Source organism: Numida meleagris, chromosome 13, assembly GCF_002078875.1.
Source record: "Numida meleagris isolate 19003 breed g44 Domestic line chromosome 13, NumMel1.0, whole genome shotgun sequence".
Classification (NCBI taxonomy): Eukaryota; Metazoa; Chordata; class Aves; order Galliformes; family Numididae; genus Numida; species Numida meleagris.
This window is the reverse complement of record NC_034421.1, coordinates 2,227,138-2,243,950: the sequence shown is the minus strand read 5'-3', so window position 1 is coordinate 2,243,950 and position 16,813 is coordinate 2,227,138. Positions and strand designations below refer to the sequence as shown.

Here is a 16,813-nt window from a genome sequence, read left to right as displayed (position 1 = left end):
CACAGGGTCCCCCAGTGACCGATTCAGTTCAGCATCGTGGTGCTTTCCCCCATCATATCTGGCCCTCATCTACTTAGCTGAGCGTGGGCACAGGAGCCAGCTCCACTGCCTGCTGCACACTGGTGCTTTTCTGCTAACGGAGAAGTCTTGAACCAGAGAGATGCTGAGTCCATTTAAGCTCATTAAGAATGAGTTTAGATTTTAGAATACAGTCCATATACTTTTCAGAATAGTTTAGTATAGGTCTTTGCATCGGTGCTCAAAATGGGGTGAGAAGTTGGTGTCTGTAGAACCTTTGAGCTGGCTTGTTATCTGTGAAGGATGTATTTCCTGAATGTGAGTAGGAATAGCACAGAGTGGGCCTGATGAAACAATAGAGGAAAAATACATCGTCTTGGCATAGGTTTCAGCATCCTTTGCAGGTACCCGGAGCAGTGGGTGGTGCTGACGCAGAGCTGTGGTGCTCCGTCTCAGCCCTGGGAGCAAAACTATTCTGGCTGCTTAAGAGGAAAGACATGACCGGTTTGAACTTAGGAGTGAAACATTTCCTAGAGCTGAGCCTGAATAAATTCTGGAACAGTCGAACAGGAAATAAGCTAATAATGGGATTTTACAATATGCATTTCCCATATAAGGCATTGAAATGCAACGTGGGTTTGTTGTTGATCCTGCGGCTATTTTGATGAAAATTTTACGTTTCTTCACTGCTTGCACTCCCTTGTGTTTGTGAGGAATGTGCTCCATTCCAGTCCGAAGCGTGTCATCTCTCGCTGGTGGTCCATGGACAGACTGGTCCCACACCAGACCAGCAGAGACCAGTTCACAGTTCTGCCTGGCTGCCTTTTGTTTGCGTCAGGGAGCTGTTTCCCTTAGCCCTTGCTGGTGATGCATAGGAAGGGGAAGGGAGGCGGGGAGCACCCTTCTCAGCACTGTTCATGCATCTGAAAATAAGTTCCCCAAAACGCCGGTGTGGGGAAAGGAAGCCCTGGCTCCAGGGAGCCTGCTGTATCCCTCAGTAAACAAAGGACTGGCTTCGGGCAAGTTGCCCAAAGTGTTGGTGCAGGGTGCATTCTCGCCCTCTCTGCTCTGCCTGGCCTTTTAAGGATATGTGACAGTATGCTAAAGAACACAGTAAGGTGTGTAATTCAGCAATGATTAATGAGCACAAGGCTCTTCTGTAGCTTCAGTGTTTCTATAGCATCGGTCAGATTCCCTTCTCACTGGTAACTCACCAAAGTATAACTAAGATTTTCAGAGTTTGGCCTCCCATCTTCTGCGCTGTGAGTGTAATCTCTAGCCAGTTGTTATGCTACATTAATTTAGAGCCATCTACCTTTCCAAACGTACTCTGCATTGTGGAACAGGTTTTGCTTGTACGTGTGAGGCCAGATGTTCAGAAGAGCAGAGCTCCCGTTTAGGCATCTAGCAATTACTGCTGGGACACATACTGATTGCGGCTGAAAATCTGAAATCTGTCTGCTTAGACAATAAAATATTCAAGCTGGCTTGTTTGTGCAGTGCTATAAGAAGTGGCCTATGTGCATTTTATTCAGGACTTCTTTCAAAATAGCACGCACTGAATCACAGTCTCAGTTGTAAACCACAGCTTGTGCCAAACGAGTTATTTTGATTTCTTGCCAAGCAGGGGCTCACCTTCCACTCACATCTAACATTTTTCCTTTTCTTTTTCTGCAATATCTCTTAATAAGGGCTTAATGAAATAATGAATGTAGGTCTACTGACTAGATAAGAAATAAGTAAGTCTGATTAATTAACAAACGTTTCTTTCCTTTTCCAGTGACATATTTGATGCCATGTTTCCTGTTACGCACATCGCAGGAGAAACTGTCATACAGCAAGGTAACCCTTCCCCTCTTTTTCATCCTTGCATGTCTGCTAAGATTGTACAATTCACATCTCGTCATCTGAGAGTTCACCCTGTTTGCTTAATGGAAAGAATTATTGGGAAGATATATATGGGAAGACCATATTCCTGGAGTTTGTAAGTGTTTTGCCTATGTGATAAATCCACTGATGTAGGCACAATCTTTTGAGAAATATATGGAGAGCTCTCCAACTCTAAACCTCAGTATGTATGGTTTCAAAGTGCTGCAGTTAAACATAGATAAGTAGTATTTAAAATGAAGATGTTCATTCCTTAACTTCAGATAGTCAATAAGTAAAACACAGCTCAGGATGCATAAGGGTGGCACATTCTAGCTGAGAGCAATTAGAGATGGAAAATATTTTCATGGTTGTTGGGAATATTCAACACCTCATTGTGCTGCATCATAGTTATCACACTTGGCAACTTACCTGCATGCCTGCAGCGTGTTGTGGAGGACTTCAGTGCCCTCAGGATATAAAGCCTCTTGCATGTTTACATTCAGTGAAGTGTTGAATCAAGCAAAAGAGATAAATTAATGCAACTGAAAGATACTAGGAAGAAATGGTAGTGACATTTTGATTTATGGAGGAAAACAGGCACGGATCTTTCAGAAAATGAATCTCCGTGTAAGTAATCTGCTGTACAAACCTGTGCAAATATGCACAGAATTAAACATGGAGACAGGAAATTATTGAATAATTTAGCAGACCTTCAGGAAACAGTCACCTTTTATATTTTGCTTCCAGGTGATGAAGGAGACAACTTCTATGTGATTGACCAAGGCGAGGTGGATGTAAGTACACACTTACAGTCTGAACCTTATTTTGAATTTACCTAATAAAATTTTATGCTCTGGCACACAGTTTGATCCAGCAATGTTCTGTGGTTCTGTCTCCTTTGTTCTTGGAATAGATTTCACAGGATTGGTCTCATTACTTCGCTTTTGTTAAGTCATTTGTGCATAATTTCATAATTGGCATGTATTACATCCTAGCTTATTTGTCCATTCCAAGCAGGAAAATATGGTATCAAAACCAAGCAAATGACATTACCTTCAGAACCCTAACCACACCTGGAGGTGTGCAGTCTTTGGCAGAGCAGGCCACCATGCTGGAATGCACCCGAGGGTTCAGATCAGCCAAAAGGAAAATATTTTCTTTAATCAGTTAGCTGATGTGGTTTTTTTTTTTCCTTCCAAATTGAGATGCAGCCTCAGGCAGTTAGTTTCATCTTAGAAGCCTTAATTTGTGTTTAAAATTAGGTCCAAATACGTGAACAATACAGCGTATTAATAAAGCAAAGATTATTCTAAGTGCGAAGTGATCTGTGAGACCACAAAATGTTTACAGGAATATGTGGTGGGTTAATCAGCAAGACTTGGAAATGACGCTTTCTTCTGAAACCGCCTTCCAAACTGTAATCTGTTCACTTCTTATCATTTCTGTGCTGTAGGAGACTGACCCTTTTTCAGTTCTGCTGCAGGATTCTCGTTTGTCTGAATTCTCTACACACCTTGCGTACCCGCGTTGCTGGATGGGACTGCTCATTAGCTGTGGCGCTCCTCAGATGCCCAGATGAATTTTGTTTGGAGGGTTTAAAGAGGAAAGCGATTTGTTTTAAAGCCAGGCAGGAGCATACAGTTATTTTAGTGAAAGTTATTTTTTCAGAACTATGTTTGTGGCGGGAGACCATCTAATTGGTATGGCTGGGAATTGAGAAACCTCACATGCTGCCTCTGCCTCTGGAAGCTGCTGCTCAGGAAATCCGTCTGACTCAGTGTTCCTATCAGGCATCCCTCTCAGCAGCAAATACTGCCACATCCACAGCGACAGAAAAGAAAAGAGCAATATTTATAGAACAGTGCTAAAATTTACTTTTAAAATTATCGTTTCAGGCCCGACACCTAGCTTAATTACTTTCCTGGCTTTGAATCAGATGCACAAACATATACAAATGCACATATTGATGATACAGATTAATTCTCTTTAAAACAATTAGTCCTGACTGAAAACACTTAAGAAAAGATTCTTCAGCATTTGGCCTGGGGGCTGGGGGAGTATGAATGGCATCAGAAAATGATCTCAAAACCTTTGCGAGGTGGCAAATGTTGAGAAGGGCTTGCTTGCAGCACCAGGGGCTACATTCTTTGTCAGGTAAGATGGAAACTTTAGTTTCCTTCCTAGGTATAACCTGACATAATTCAGAAACACCTTTTTGAAGGTAAAAAAAAAAAGCAGAACCTCTGATAGGCAACTAACACAATTATTTATTACTTTTCTATCAGAGGTTCTGCTTGATTTTTTGAGGATAAAGTTGAAATTCTTTAATATATACTCTTAACCACGAGTGGCCCAAGAAGAGACATGTATCCACATCATTTTTCATGACTTCTGGAGTTCATTAACATCTTAGGCAGAACAATACTATGTATTCCAGAGCATTTCAAGATCCTTTGAGGCTTCTGAGATAGTGTTTGGGGTAAAATTTGAAAAAACAGCTGGAGTAACTGAGTGGTGTCAGTGCCACTGCAATGCCAGTAGATGTAGGCTCTTACACTGTATAGATGTTTTTGAAAATGTTACCTGAGACTGCTGGTTTGCTCATGTCCAGTACCTGGCTCCTGTGTCAGGTGGCAGATCCCAGACCCGTGGCTGTGCACTGTCGCGCTGTAGATGTAATGCTCCCCAGAAAAAGTTCTTCCACTTTCTGGGCAGCAGTGCTAAAATCCTTTTTGTCCGAAGAAAATCCAGATCACTAGCAACCGAGCCGCAGTTCATTTAAGCCTTGCCAGATACTCTTTTGGCATGCTTCCACCCTTCTCCAAGAAAAAAAAGCTACTTGGAGAGTAGATAATTGACCCCGAGACTTAAAGCCTCGAGCCACTATCTGCCTAGTTCAGTCAGTGCTGGCATCTGCATCGAGGCTTTTCACCCCTGGCCGGGCTGTGCTTTCACTGTTTCCATGATCTGCACGGGAGCAGCAGGTACAATGGGACTTGGGGATTCAAGGAACAATGTGCTCTGAGTACGTTAGGACTGATAAGCAACGAGTGCAATGCAAAGACATATGTAAAGGAAATGGCAATTACAGTCATAAAATTTCTGTCTCCTGGAAGAAAGTCCGGGCAAAGCTAAAAATCTGTCAACTAAGTGAATAACACCAAACAAAGTACCAGCAGAATCGGAATAACAAAAGCAGTGAGTGGTGGTTTGAACTGGGAGAAAACCCCAAACATTCTGAAGTAATTCACTGTTAGTCTGGGGACAGGCACCCAAAAGAGTAAGAGGATTCTCATATTTGCTTAGAAATACTCCGAGTCAAATTAGAACTACAATTTATTAACGTATTTTTAAATACAGTAGCACATTATCCCCAACTCTTGGCCTTTCAGAGTATAAGCCAGCCCTGTTGTCATGCCCATAGAATGAAGTGTCTGTACATTTCCTTCTTGTTATTACTGCGGACAGCAAAGTAAGATGCAGTCCCCCTCAGCTGGCAGGCACTGTGCCGTGCTCACAATGAGCTGTGGACTGAGGGAGAAGAGTGCAAACTGTCGTACAGAAGTGTTTTTGAACCTCACTTCCTAATGGCAGCGAGGAAAATTTGCAATTATGGAGCAGCGGTTTTCCAGGTAATAAAAGCAGACATCCACAGATGTGTGGGTAGCAGCTTCACCTGGCTTTAAAGAAATCAAAGTGCTGCTCTGTGGAAGCCATAGGAGCTAAAGAAGAAGGTTCTTGTTGCTGGCTGTTACTGTCAGGTCATTTCTTTACAGCAGCTTGCCATCTGCCTTGTGTACTTGCTCAGCTGCATGGTGTGCAAGCCATCACCTTACTGCTTTGCAGTACGTCCCCGAACACCGGTACTGGGGTAGGTGTGGAAGAACCCACTTTCCTTCCCTCATGCAGCAGGTGTACAAACCAGGATGGGAAAGGCAGTGGACCAAAGCAGGCACAGGATGTGAAAGGACGTGATCGAGCTGTCGGTCACAGCCGTCCTTCTTCGCCCTTCAGGGTTGAGGGGAACTATAAAGTCACGACCTGGCGCTGCATCCGCATGCAGTTTATACCAGGTAGTTAAAGGCATGAGGTTTGAAGTCTCAGAGGTCAGCTGTCTACCAGAAGGTTTCTGCTCAGAGTGAACGTGTGCCAAAATCTGGCAGAGTTTAAATTATAGTTTCCATTAAAGATCTTGAAAGCACCTGCTAAAGTATGTGTCTTGCAGAAATCTCTAATCCATATTTCTAAATATAAAAACGACTTCCTGTTTATTATTTTAATCTTACAACCTCACTTTTTTTTTTTTTTTTTTTACTTTAAAAAGCACCATCGACTGCTCTTTTAGAATAGGTGTTGTTTTTTTGGAGCCAACAACTTCCCATTCTATTTAATGTCACAGCGGCTTTCTACAGACATTCTCAAGTTTTCTTCTTGTAAAACAACAGCCATCAAAATACAGTATGGTGAAAATCAAAATGAAAACTTTTCAGTGTTTTTCTTAAATAGCTTACTTACTGTACTAAGCTATATTTGGAGCTATAAAACAAGATTATCTTTTTATTGTAGGTCAGATCTTCTTGAAACCCTTATTTGTGTATTCTAATTGTCTAGTTTGTATATACAAAGATGAAAATTACACAGTGGTTTATGTGAGAATAGTGCTGGATTTTAAAACTGGTTATATTTTATAATCCATAGACTGCTTTTTGTTTGAATTCTTCCATCTTTATGGTTCTTCCTGTTTGATGCCTTTCTAATTTCAGAAGGATATTTTTTGAAACTTTAAAGAGAACTTTTTCAAGTTTGGAGTTTTCCCCTTGAATTTTTAGGATTCTGAAAGCAGTCTCCAGGTTTGTATGTTTATATTTAAGAAAAGCACATTTATAGTACAAATAAAGCACTGGCTTTATTTGGGAAAACTACCCACATATAAATATCCTTCATGGCTATGGCTTGCTTATTTTTCCAAGAAGAAATAAGCCTCATCTTCATTTTTGGATAACAAATATTAAGGCTTGACAAGACACAAAGCACAAATTATTACAAACAGATTCAAGGGAGGAGATTTAAGATCTGAAAGTTGCAATGCCTGGAACAAATTAGACTGTCCACATAGATCACAAAGTGGCAGTAAAAAAAAAAAAAAAAAAGCTAAAAAGTTTGCTTGAAATCAGCTCTACACGAGTGAAGGCTTAGGAAACTCACTCCTATGAATCTCAGAGATCCATGTTCCTCTCCTGCTTTTGGAGTAACGTGGCTCTGTTACTGCTAGTGGTAAGGCCACACTGTGCTTCCCTAGATGAGATGAAGACGAATGAGGCCAAGATGCATTCCGATGACACTGAGCATCGTGTGACTCATTGCATATTCTCTCACAGCACATATGTATATCGTGGCCTATGAAGAACAGAACTGCTGATGCTCACAGACGGTTTTTCCCCCTTGCCTCCTAAAAAATCCCTGAAGTGAATGAAGTTGCATGATTTTCCAGCCCACAAGAATTGTACTGCTGGTACTAAATGGTGGAAAACAATAGAAATGTTAAATACTCTTGATCCGTGGGAAGTAGGTGGTCCCGGTGGCTTTATTCCCCTTCATGTTTGGGCATCTGCAGTTACACATTCCTGTTCGGCTGCATGAAAGAAGAAGGTTCCAATTGTTACAGAGCAGGCTGAGTAACAATTAGGACTAATTCCCTCATATACTTGCTTCTTTGGTTAGAATTCACAACTGCCTAAAAATGCCTGAGCCAAAACCGCAGTATTTTTTAGGATAAAGGAGATCATCTGAGCTGCTGCCATGTAATATTGGCTTTCAGAAGGTGTTCTGAGCCCAAAATAGCTTTACTTCCTACACCTTACAAACAGAGCTCCTTTCCTTTTTACTTCTTATCTTCTTTTAAACTGATTTAAAAGGGAATCATGGAGCCTCTCTGTTAAAGGGCGGAATGGCATTGTAATGTTTCATCAGTGCACTTCAACATCATCGCGAAGACAAAAGTTGATGGATGACTTAGGCCATTCCAGAGAATGAAGTGCAGTGGTTTTCCTCTTAGAAAACAATAGTTATTCTCAAGCTGTTTTGTCCTTTTGGAGGCTGATATTGGAAATGACATTTTTATTGGGGTAGTGAATGCCGAGCCCAAAGACTGTCAGCTCAGTGATGTGGTTTCTCTTCAGAGTACTTTAAACCTGACACCCTTGGGGTGGAGGGATGACTGTTTGCATAAACAGTTTACAGCCTGGATGTCAAACATGTTTTTGGGGAGTCTTGTCAAGTAAGACAGTAAAATTAAGGAAGTCTTAGAGCAGATTTGTAGTAGCCTCTGTTTACAACAACTGTGCAACAGTAAATGTCTGTCCATGGCTTGCTCTGTCTCGAGTTTTACCATCTTAATTCCCCTCTGGGTGACAGTCATACAATGCATACTACTTTAAAAAGAATTGTCAACCATTCTGCTTTAAAAAATACGTGTTGGGATGAGTTTATTTTCTGCTTATAATTCAAACCCTGGTTTATATTCCTTAAATAAGTTGTCCCTGCATTTAACTAATCATTTTACCAAACTACCTCTTATGCAGTAACAAAATCTGTGCTCTCCAACAAAAGAGCATACAGAAACACAGGTATCTTTTGTAGGCTAAAAATGAGTCAAGAATACTGACATTCACTGACATTCACATTGGAGTCCACAGTTTTTTCAAGTCTATTAGACTTTACTTATCGACTCTGTAATTTTTAATGAGGACATGAATTCACTGTAGCAAACACAGGTCCATCTGGTGAACTACCTCGCAGTAAGAGGATGTCCCTATGTTCAGATATGTGGTCAAGTTTGCCATGAGTTAATTGAGTTTAATGTTTTTCATGCGCGATGTAACCGGCCTTTTTACAATCCCAGCTTTTTTTCCATCCATTTATCCAGTTTTTCTAACAACAACAAAAAAAAGATCCCAGCCCCACCGTGTTGCCGGCTACCAGGCAATGCTTCACCAACCAGGAAAGTGCTGGGGTTTGCCAAGGGTTTAGAAGCTTATTTCGTAATTGCCATTTTTTGAGAAGAATCAAAAGTAAGTTCTGTGAGATTTTCTTTCTGCAGTGAGTGTGAAGGTTTGAAAGGAAATGCTGTTGTTACTCTCTTGTGTGATATTCTCCTGTGTGCCACTTCTGTGGTGGCAAGGAAAAGAAGAGCAGACACCTTTTGTAGCTTGGCTTCGTTCTTGGCAGCCTGCTACCACCTGCGTGTTCTGGATTATTTTTACCCTTTATATCAACTACTTGATCCTCCGACGCTCCAGGAGCACAAAGAGCTGCAGCATTGCCTGGAGTTCAGCAGTGATGCTAATGGTGCTCCTTTTCAGCTGGTTGCCAAGAGGTCTCTTGATGAGCTGAACTGCTCCATGGCCTCATTTAGCTCCTACTCAACCAGGTTTTCACTGACCTCAGGAGGAGCTGGATCAGATCTTAATTGGATATCGGGAAGATAAATTGGGATTGATTCCAGCTGTAGTCCATAATATGCCTTTTCATCATAAAATGAAAGTAGAAGTAAAATTAATACTGACAATTCATTGAATTTTGACCACAGGTCATTTATTTTGGTCACCACCTTTTCTCATGCCTAGCTTGAGTACGGCTCTACTTCATATATTTTTAAAAACTGCTCATCTGTTACTCAGTAATTGATAATATGCTGTGGTCTTTTGCTTTCCCATAATGTCCTGCTGAAGGCAAAAATACCTGCATATTTTCTTCACAGTATTTTTCTTCACGAAGTTTCCATAGAAGTTGAATTCATTCTGGTTGATTTCTGTTGTTACTGGTCTGTAACAGATTGGAACATACTCTGCACTGGATAAGTGCACGCAGCCTTTCCTCCCCTCTGAACTCACTGACACATCAGCAGGATGAAGGGGGCTTCATGTGTAGGTGTTTAGCAGCAAGGCTACAAGCAAGCAGCAGAAAACACAACCCATACTAGCCTTTGAATGCACAGTTCTGTCTCACGGGCTGTATCATCAATGGCAAATTGAGCCCGGTGTAAAGCACCTTCGTAAATCCTCCGTTCTGCGGTAAAGGTTTTAAATAGCACCCCAGTGTAGGACTTCTCCAGTTATATGTCTCAAATTAAAGTGGTATTGACCCATGCTGTATTTCAAGAGGGTATCTTACCTAAACAGCCTTTGGGTCAATTACTGCTTCATACGTTCTGACACATGGGTTAAGGGAGGATAATTCTGTGGAGGATTTGGGAAGCTACCCAAATCCAAAGCATGCGGTACTCATTGCTAAGGGAGATTTTGATACGTTTATACATTGGAGACACTAAGCTTAGGGAGGGAAAAAAGTTCCTTTTCCAAATAAGATACCCTTTCTTCAGTGTTTTTCATTTCATGGCCGTGGTGCTTTTCAGCATACCTCATTGTACATATCAACAAATCTCCTTCCTTTCATGCCCAACAGTGTTAATAAAGCCAATGTTGTGCCAGTTCTGCTTGTTGACTGTCAGAGCCTTGAACACAAGAGGGAAAACCCGATGCCATTTAACCACGGGAGCTGGAATCGTGGAGAGTAAATACAGCCATTGTGCTGAAGCAAGATGACTTGAAATTCTGTCCACAAAGCAGGTGGTTGCCCTCTTTTTGACTGACTGAGGAAACTGTTCCGCTCTTGTTTTCTTTCACTGTCCACAGCATTGACTATAAGAAACGAAATTGCTAATAGCTTGTTAGGTAATGGGCAGGAGGAGGGAACGGCAACTAAGACCCCAGGCTCATTTTGCTTCTCATTTTGTGTTGTGCTGTGGTAGGTTTATGTCAATGGAGAGTGGGTCACCAGCATCGGAGAAGGAGGCAGCTTTGGGGAGCTGGCACTGATCTACGGAACACCCAGGGCTGCCACGGTCAAGGCCAAGACAGATCTCAAGCTCTGGGGCATCGACAGAGACAGCTACAGGCGCATTTTAATGGTAAGGTTGTGGAGAATGACTTGTTTATGGAACTGATATTTTTTCTTTCTTTTGTAGTGCCAATGCTACTCTCTGTTCAGATGGCACTGATTATAGAAAGCTTTGCGGTCTCTGTTCCTAAATAAGAGAGAAAGGACATCACAATCACATTAAGTAACTAAATTAAGTGATGTAAAAGGTGACAACGTTCAGCACAAAGATGCTGACTCAGAAATGCAATTGAATCATGTATATAATAACTGTTATACGTGAATAACCGCGGACAGCTGTGAAAGCTTCAGGAAGCTTCCATTACCCACCTAAGCTAATGCAAGTCTCCTCATGTACCTCAGAATGTCTTTCGTCACTACATCTTGCCTATGGGGTCTTCCAGTTTGTTTTATAAACTGTTCAAGGCGGACAGTGCTAGGGAAATTGTAAAAAAAAGCTTCATTTGGACTCTCCATCTTGTTGGCCAGCAGACAGGATGGGAAGCTGCAGCCTGTGCTGGCTCTGCTGCTTTCAAACCCCCTGGTCTCTGCAGCAAAGCTCAGCAGACCTCTGGGCACCTGGGCTACGTGCTAGCTTATGGATTTGCTGCCAGTTCTCGAGTCGTGAGTTTAAAATGGAAATTTTGACGGATGATCTACTTTAGCAACATCATAACTTTTTGGAGGGTGTTTATTTGTTTCTGATCTCAAAGTGTATATTGTTTCCTTCTCCATAAAATGCTCCTTTTTTCTTTTGATAATTAACAGCTCTACTTAAAACTTACTTCTTTCTCTGTAGGATTTGTCTCTAGAAGCCACATTATTTATGATCTGAAGGAAATTGTATTATTATTTCAGCATAATAAAGGATTGTGCATTTTAAGATCATAAATATTTCAGGTGGATGTCGCGGGTAACAGAAAGATCAGCAAACGAATTGAGTGGATTTTACAGTTAAATGATTAGTTCTTAAGAAACAAAGTGCAGGAATGATCTCTGTTTGTACTCGTAATGGCTGTTGGATGTTGTATGAAGCATTGCTGCTTTTCGCTCCATCTTTCATTGTCTGAATTCTGTATCGCGTAAATGAACATCACACTGGCATCTGGGAGAGTATAGCTGATGGAGATATACTCTGTCCCCAGATGTCAGCTTGGGAGCTGCAGGACAAGGGATAGGAATAGTGTTGAGAAACATACAGTCTTCTCTCTTGTTGTTAAGCAGGATGAAATTTGTGAATGCTTCCCGGTGTAGAGAAGCAGGCAGTAGTAGCTGAGACCTTTCTGCAAGATATTTCTGTATTTCCCTTACAGCTGGGACCATTAAAAATTCAATTACATTCAATACTCGAGCATCATAATTGTAATTTTCCCAGTACTTAGATATGAAATGTTTCAGGTAGCGCGGTGAATTAATGGCTGCAGGTATTGCAGGTGCCCTATTTTTAGTGCTGTCCACTTCAAATGCAGTTTCCTTCTCCATACTACACGGATTCTGTCATCGTTTCGTTTCTTCGTACGTGCATAATTCCTTGGCTCTAGGTGAAATGAGACACCTGTCTCCGTGCATTCATGTGAGGGCAGGTTACGGTCGCTCTCTGCGCATTTCCCCAAGCCCAAGAATTAATTACATCATGTTTCAGTGGTTGTATTTCATCCTTGAAGCTAACTCCACCATTACACGGCTGGTTTTGCTGTAGTCGGTTTTAAGAGGCAGTAGTTGGTGCCTTTCAAGTCCCAGAAATGATTTCCTGCCATTTAGCCTCTAACCTCGTGTTTCTAGAAAGCTGCTGGATATTTTAGATGTAGAAGCTGCTTCTGCCTTTAAATGAGGAGCGGTAAAGCTTAGGACAACTTTTGAAATATATCATTTACGATGATTTTAAAACTGAGAGGGAGCAGGATTTTTTAAATTTATTTCCTGTTTGCAAATACTTTTGTCCAAAAGTGGTGGTTTATTTTTTTCTTTTCTGTAGTCAGATAAAGTCCCTCCCTAACCCGTGATGGTTTTCACTTTTGTCTGCATTCCTTCCTGGCCGTGACCAGCCCCATTTTTCTCAAGCTGGCGTTGAAATTTTATTCAAGTTGTAAATATTTATTTGTGAATCATGCCTTCGGGTCTGCCCTTGCCAAAAAGATTTTATCCTGTCATGAGACATTGACTCTGTACCTCGTTTCTCCTTGCAGGCTCTGCTTTGGTTCTTTGCTTCACACGCAGTCAGTTCTGGTTTGTATTTCTGCTTAGTGCCATTTTCCCCCCTTACCCGTCTCATCCGTACTGACTGGTTTATGAGATGAATAAAATGTATCTCAGGAGGTTTGGGAGTTTTGGTTTTCCATTTTTTGGGTGGACAAAGCCTGATGCAAAAAGCTCCTGCTGGCTTTTAGTTACAGTTGTCATCCATTTATTACTGGAGCCTGTCCCAAAAGAAGTTCTTTAAAATAGATATATTTCTTTGTATTTCATTGTCTCAGCTTGGGTACCCTGGTAGATTGAGGGTCACATTCAAGTTTGTTTTAGCAGCTGTGATGATTGTAAATGCTGGGATCATTCTTATTGTTAGGATTTGCAGAGAAACTGCTTGACTTTCACTGCAGTCCTTGACAAAGTATTATACCATGAAATTCATTGTACTAGATGGATTACAAAAAACACTTCAGCATGTTCCCCCCTCAGTGCGCTCACAAATTTCTGCACATCTGCATGTCTCATTTGTTTCATAAAAGTATCTGTGCTAAGTTGCATACTTTTCACACTATTGCAGTTCTTTTATGTACACATTCCCTGCGCATGCATCCACAAACACAACTGTATGTATGTATTCTATATTTATTTATTTACATTCTTCTGGGGGAGATGCAAAGGAATTTTTGCCTTAGGATTCTCATCTAATTCAGCTGCTAAAATGTTGCTGCTTTCTTCTTTGCTGTTGGGATTCAAGAGCATCACGGAGTGGGGAACATCCCAGGGTAGTACAATATTTGTATTCTAAATATGGCAAATACCACAAATACCAGAGAAGCAAATGTCTGTATCCCTACATCAGATTGATCCCCCAGACAATTCAGTTCCCAGACTGAGGAAATTTGAAGTATTAATTTCTTGTAATTTCTTCTGCAAGAGGGCCTGGTTCAGGATGATTTAACTCTCCTGTCGTTCCCATGGTCCAAGCTACCTGGCTCTGCGAGTGAAGTTGCATTGCATACAATACTTCTTGCTTGTTTGGCAGACTTTGCTCTTGGAAAGTGAGCTATAATACTGGGATATAAGTAGTGACAAAGCAATGTTAGTCAGTTCCTAACGTTGTGTCTCATTTTTTAATGATATTTTGGCTTTGTTTTGCCATCTCTTTAAAGGTTTGAATCTGAGTACATGTTCTTTAGCAAGGGCCTTTTTCCACTGAGATAAAATCAAGACAGGAGGACTTAGCATTTCCGTAAAATGTAGATTGCATGCTTGCCAAAACGTAAACCTGAAGCCTGCATTCCCTCTAACATCCATGCAGCCGGGGTCTTGTGGGGTATTCTGTTTTCGGGGCCAGTATTGCATTGTTTTGCTGACTTTTTTTCAGGCTCCTGTAAGAATGTACACCCTGAGCATCGTTCAATATCAGGTTTACCCAGGGATTAACCAGGGCTGGAGCAGCCCAGAAGGCCATTCCAGTGCTTCCTGCCAGCTGCATACCTGCCAGCATAGCTTTTTTATTTGAAACTTGAGCCATGCTTTGCTTTTCGGTAGCCATTTGTTGGGCTTCTTAATGAAGGTTGGGATTTCTAGGAAGGACACAGACAACTCCTGCCAGCTCAACTGCGATGCTGAGAAAAGGGAGCAAGACAGAAGACGCTGAGAGTGCTGGAGGGACAAAGCACAGAAGCAAGCAGAGGGGAAGGAGGGCAGAGACCTGACAAGAGAATGGGGAGGAAAACGGAAAAAAACAGTGGAAGTGAAGAAGAGACAGCTGGAAAATAGATGCATCAATCCTATTCAACGTGATGTGTTGTAATCTCTGCAGCATTCATTTTTCATAGCGCATGTATTTTTAAGTGGCCCTAAAAATGGCTTTGAACGCTTTCCTGGTTGGAATTGGCAAACAGAAGTGACTTGTTTCTCCTTGTGACTGTTTCAGGGAGGAGCACTGTGGCTTAGAACATTAACAGCTCTTCTCAGTTAGTGAGAACCACTGCCTTTAAGGAAAGCTCGTGCATGTCAGCTCAGAACTGGCGAGAGGGTGAACAAAGGAAAGTGGGGAGAGGAGAAGCAGTGACTACTGAAATAAGAAGATATTAATAGGTTAGAAAAAGCAGAAGTAATAAAGACTTTGTAGAACATGCCATCAAAAACCCTGCCAGTACAGAATTATTCATGTACATTTACTATTGTTGTTATCTGGCTCAATCAGTAAGATTTTTGCTTCTCTTGGGGAGCTTTTCTGCAAGAGAATAAATCTTAAGTTGTGAAAACTTCTTTGATATTCATCTTAAAGTAGATTTTCCTAATTTTCTCCTATTACTTTGAGTTATGTCAAATTATGCTGACTAAATTGTCTTCTCTTTCTGTCATATATGTGTAGGTGATTGCCACTGTCTGCTTAAAACCTTTACAAGCATGCATGCTAGCTATGAGCATAATGAACCTATGATCCTGGTGCTGAGCTAACCTATACAGGCTGAAGCTGTTTGCTCCTTCCTTGTCAGCTCTCCTGAAGGGTTTTAGCAGTCCTTCGGGCTTGGATCAGCTTTGGATCACTTCTCTGCAGAAGAGGTACTCGGGCAGGGTGTAGCACACCAGCAAAATCACATCAGAGCCATGCAGATGGGACTTCATTCCTGAATAACGTCTTTGAGTCCACAAACCAAGCTAGCCTTGGCCATCTTCTTGTTGCAGGATGGTGTTGCAAACCACGTCTCACCTCATATCTCCCAGTTTGCAGATACCATTGCTGTCTGCTTCTAGAACATTGTGAAAATACTGCGTAAGGTCAGATTTAGTACATAGCCCAGTGAGAGTGCTGGTTGACACTTCTGCAGGAACTACTTGGAGGGTAGCAGAAGAGGTTATGATGGAGTTCATACTCATGGCCTCATGAGCAGTTAGACCAAATAAAGCAAGTATAAAAGGGAAATTGTGAGTGAAAGGTGACACTGCATATATGGCCAGGAATGGGAGGGGAATATTAGGCTGATAACTGAAAGTGGGAAAGTAGGCAGTAGGCGCGTTCTCTTTCTCTGTTTCATGGGGAGGAATGAAGATTAATACCGGTGGAAATAAGCACATGCTTTGTTGCTTGTAAGATTTCTACTGCTGTTTTTTTTAGCTTATATTAGAGTAGTGTTCTCCCGCAGTACTCTTCCCCTCATTGTGCTTATGAAAGCTTGAGCAGGAAAATGCACTTCATTGAAAACAAAGCGGTGTCCTGGTCCTGGTGAGTGCATGAGGGTGAGCCGGACTTCTGCCTTCTGTAGGAAGAGTGGGGATCCAGCCGTGTTGTCTGGGAACTAGATACACATTAAGAGTAGTCCCCGTTGTAGCTGAGGTTCAAGATACTATCACAACACAAATAGAAGCACATTTAATTAATTATTTCCCTTTCCTTTCGCACTTGTCTTCAGAGTGAGTTCTGTATCTCTGCACTGGCTTAGTTTAGCCAAGAGCTAGCACCCCACGGTCCCGTATTGATGGGCTCTCACTGCCCCGGCCAGCTGGGATGCCAGCACTTCCCACTTTCCTGGGTCTTGTCTGCATCCCTAAATACTCCAAGCTGTGGTCAGACGGGACTTATGGTCACTGATTACTGCTTCTTAAAATTCAACTGCGTCCACAGTCATTTTAAAAGCATTTTCCCCATCTGTCCCTGGGTGCCCTGGCCCATCACACTAAACCACCAATCTGGTTTTCCACAGCTGTCAATTTTGCCGGTCTAGTTTCCACTCGATTGCAGGGAGGAAAGCAACAACTGCGCAGTGTCCAGCTTTCCGTTCTTTGTCTCGCA

The 16,813-nt window shown here is 41.8% G+C and overlaps 1 protein-coding gene across 1 annotated transcript in view; it reads left to right on the top strand.

Moving 5' to 3' along the window:
- PRKAR1B (protein kinase cAMP-dependent type I regulatory subunit beta) overlaps positions 1-16,813 on the top strand; it is a 93,219-nt gene that overhangs the window by 51,164 nt on the left and 25,242 nt on the right. The window contains exons 5-7 of the mRNA XM_021411942.1: positions 1,799-1,860; positions 2,635-2,681; positions 10,697-10,855. Coding sequence (XP_021267617.1) covers positions 1,799-1,860; positions 2,635-2,681; positions 10,697-10,855 — 268 coding nt within the window. The remainder of the gene's footprint in view (positions 1-1,798; positions 1,861-2,634; positions 2,682-10,696; positions 10,856-16,813) is intronic.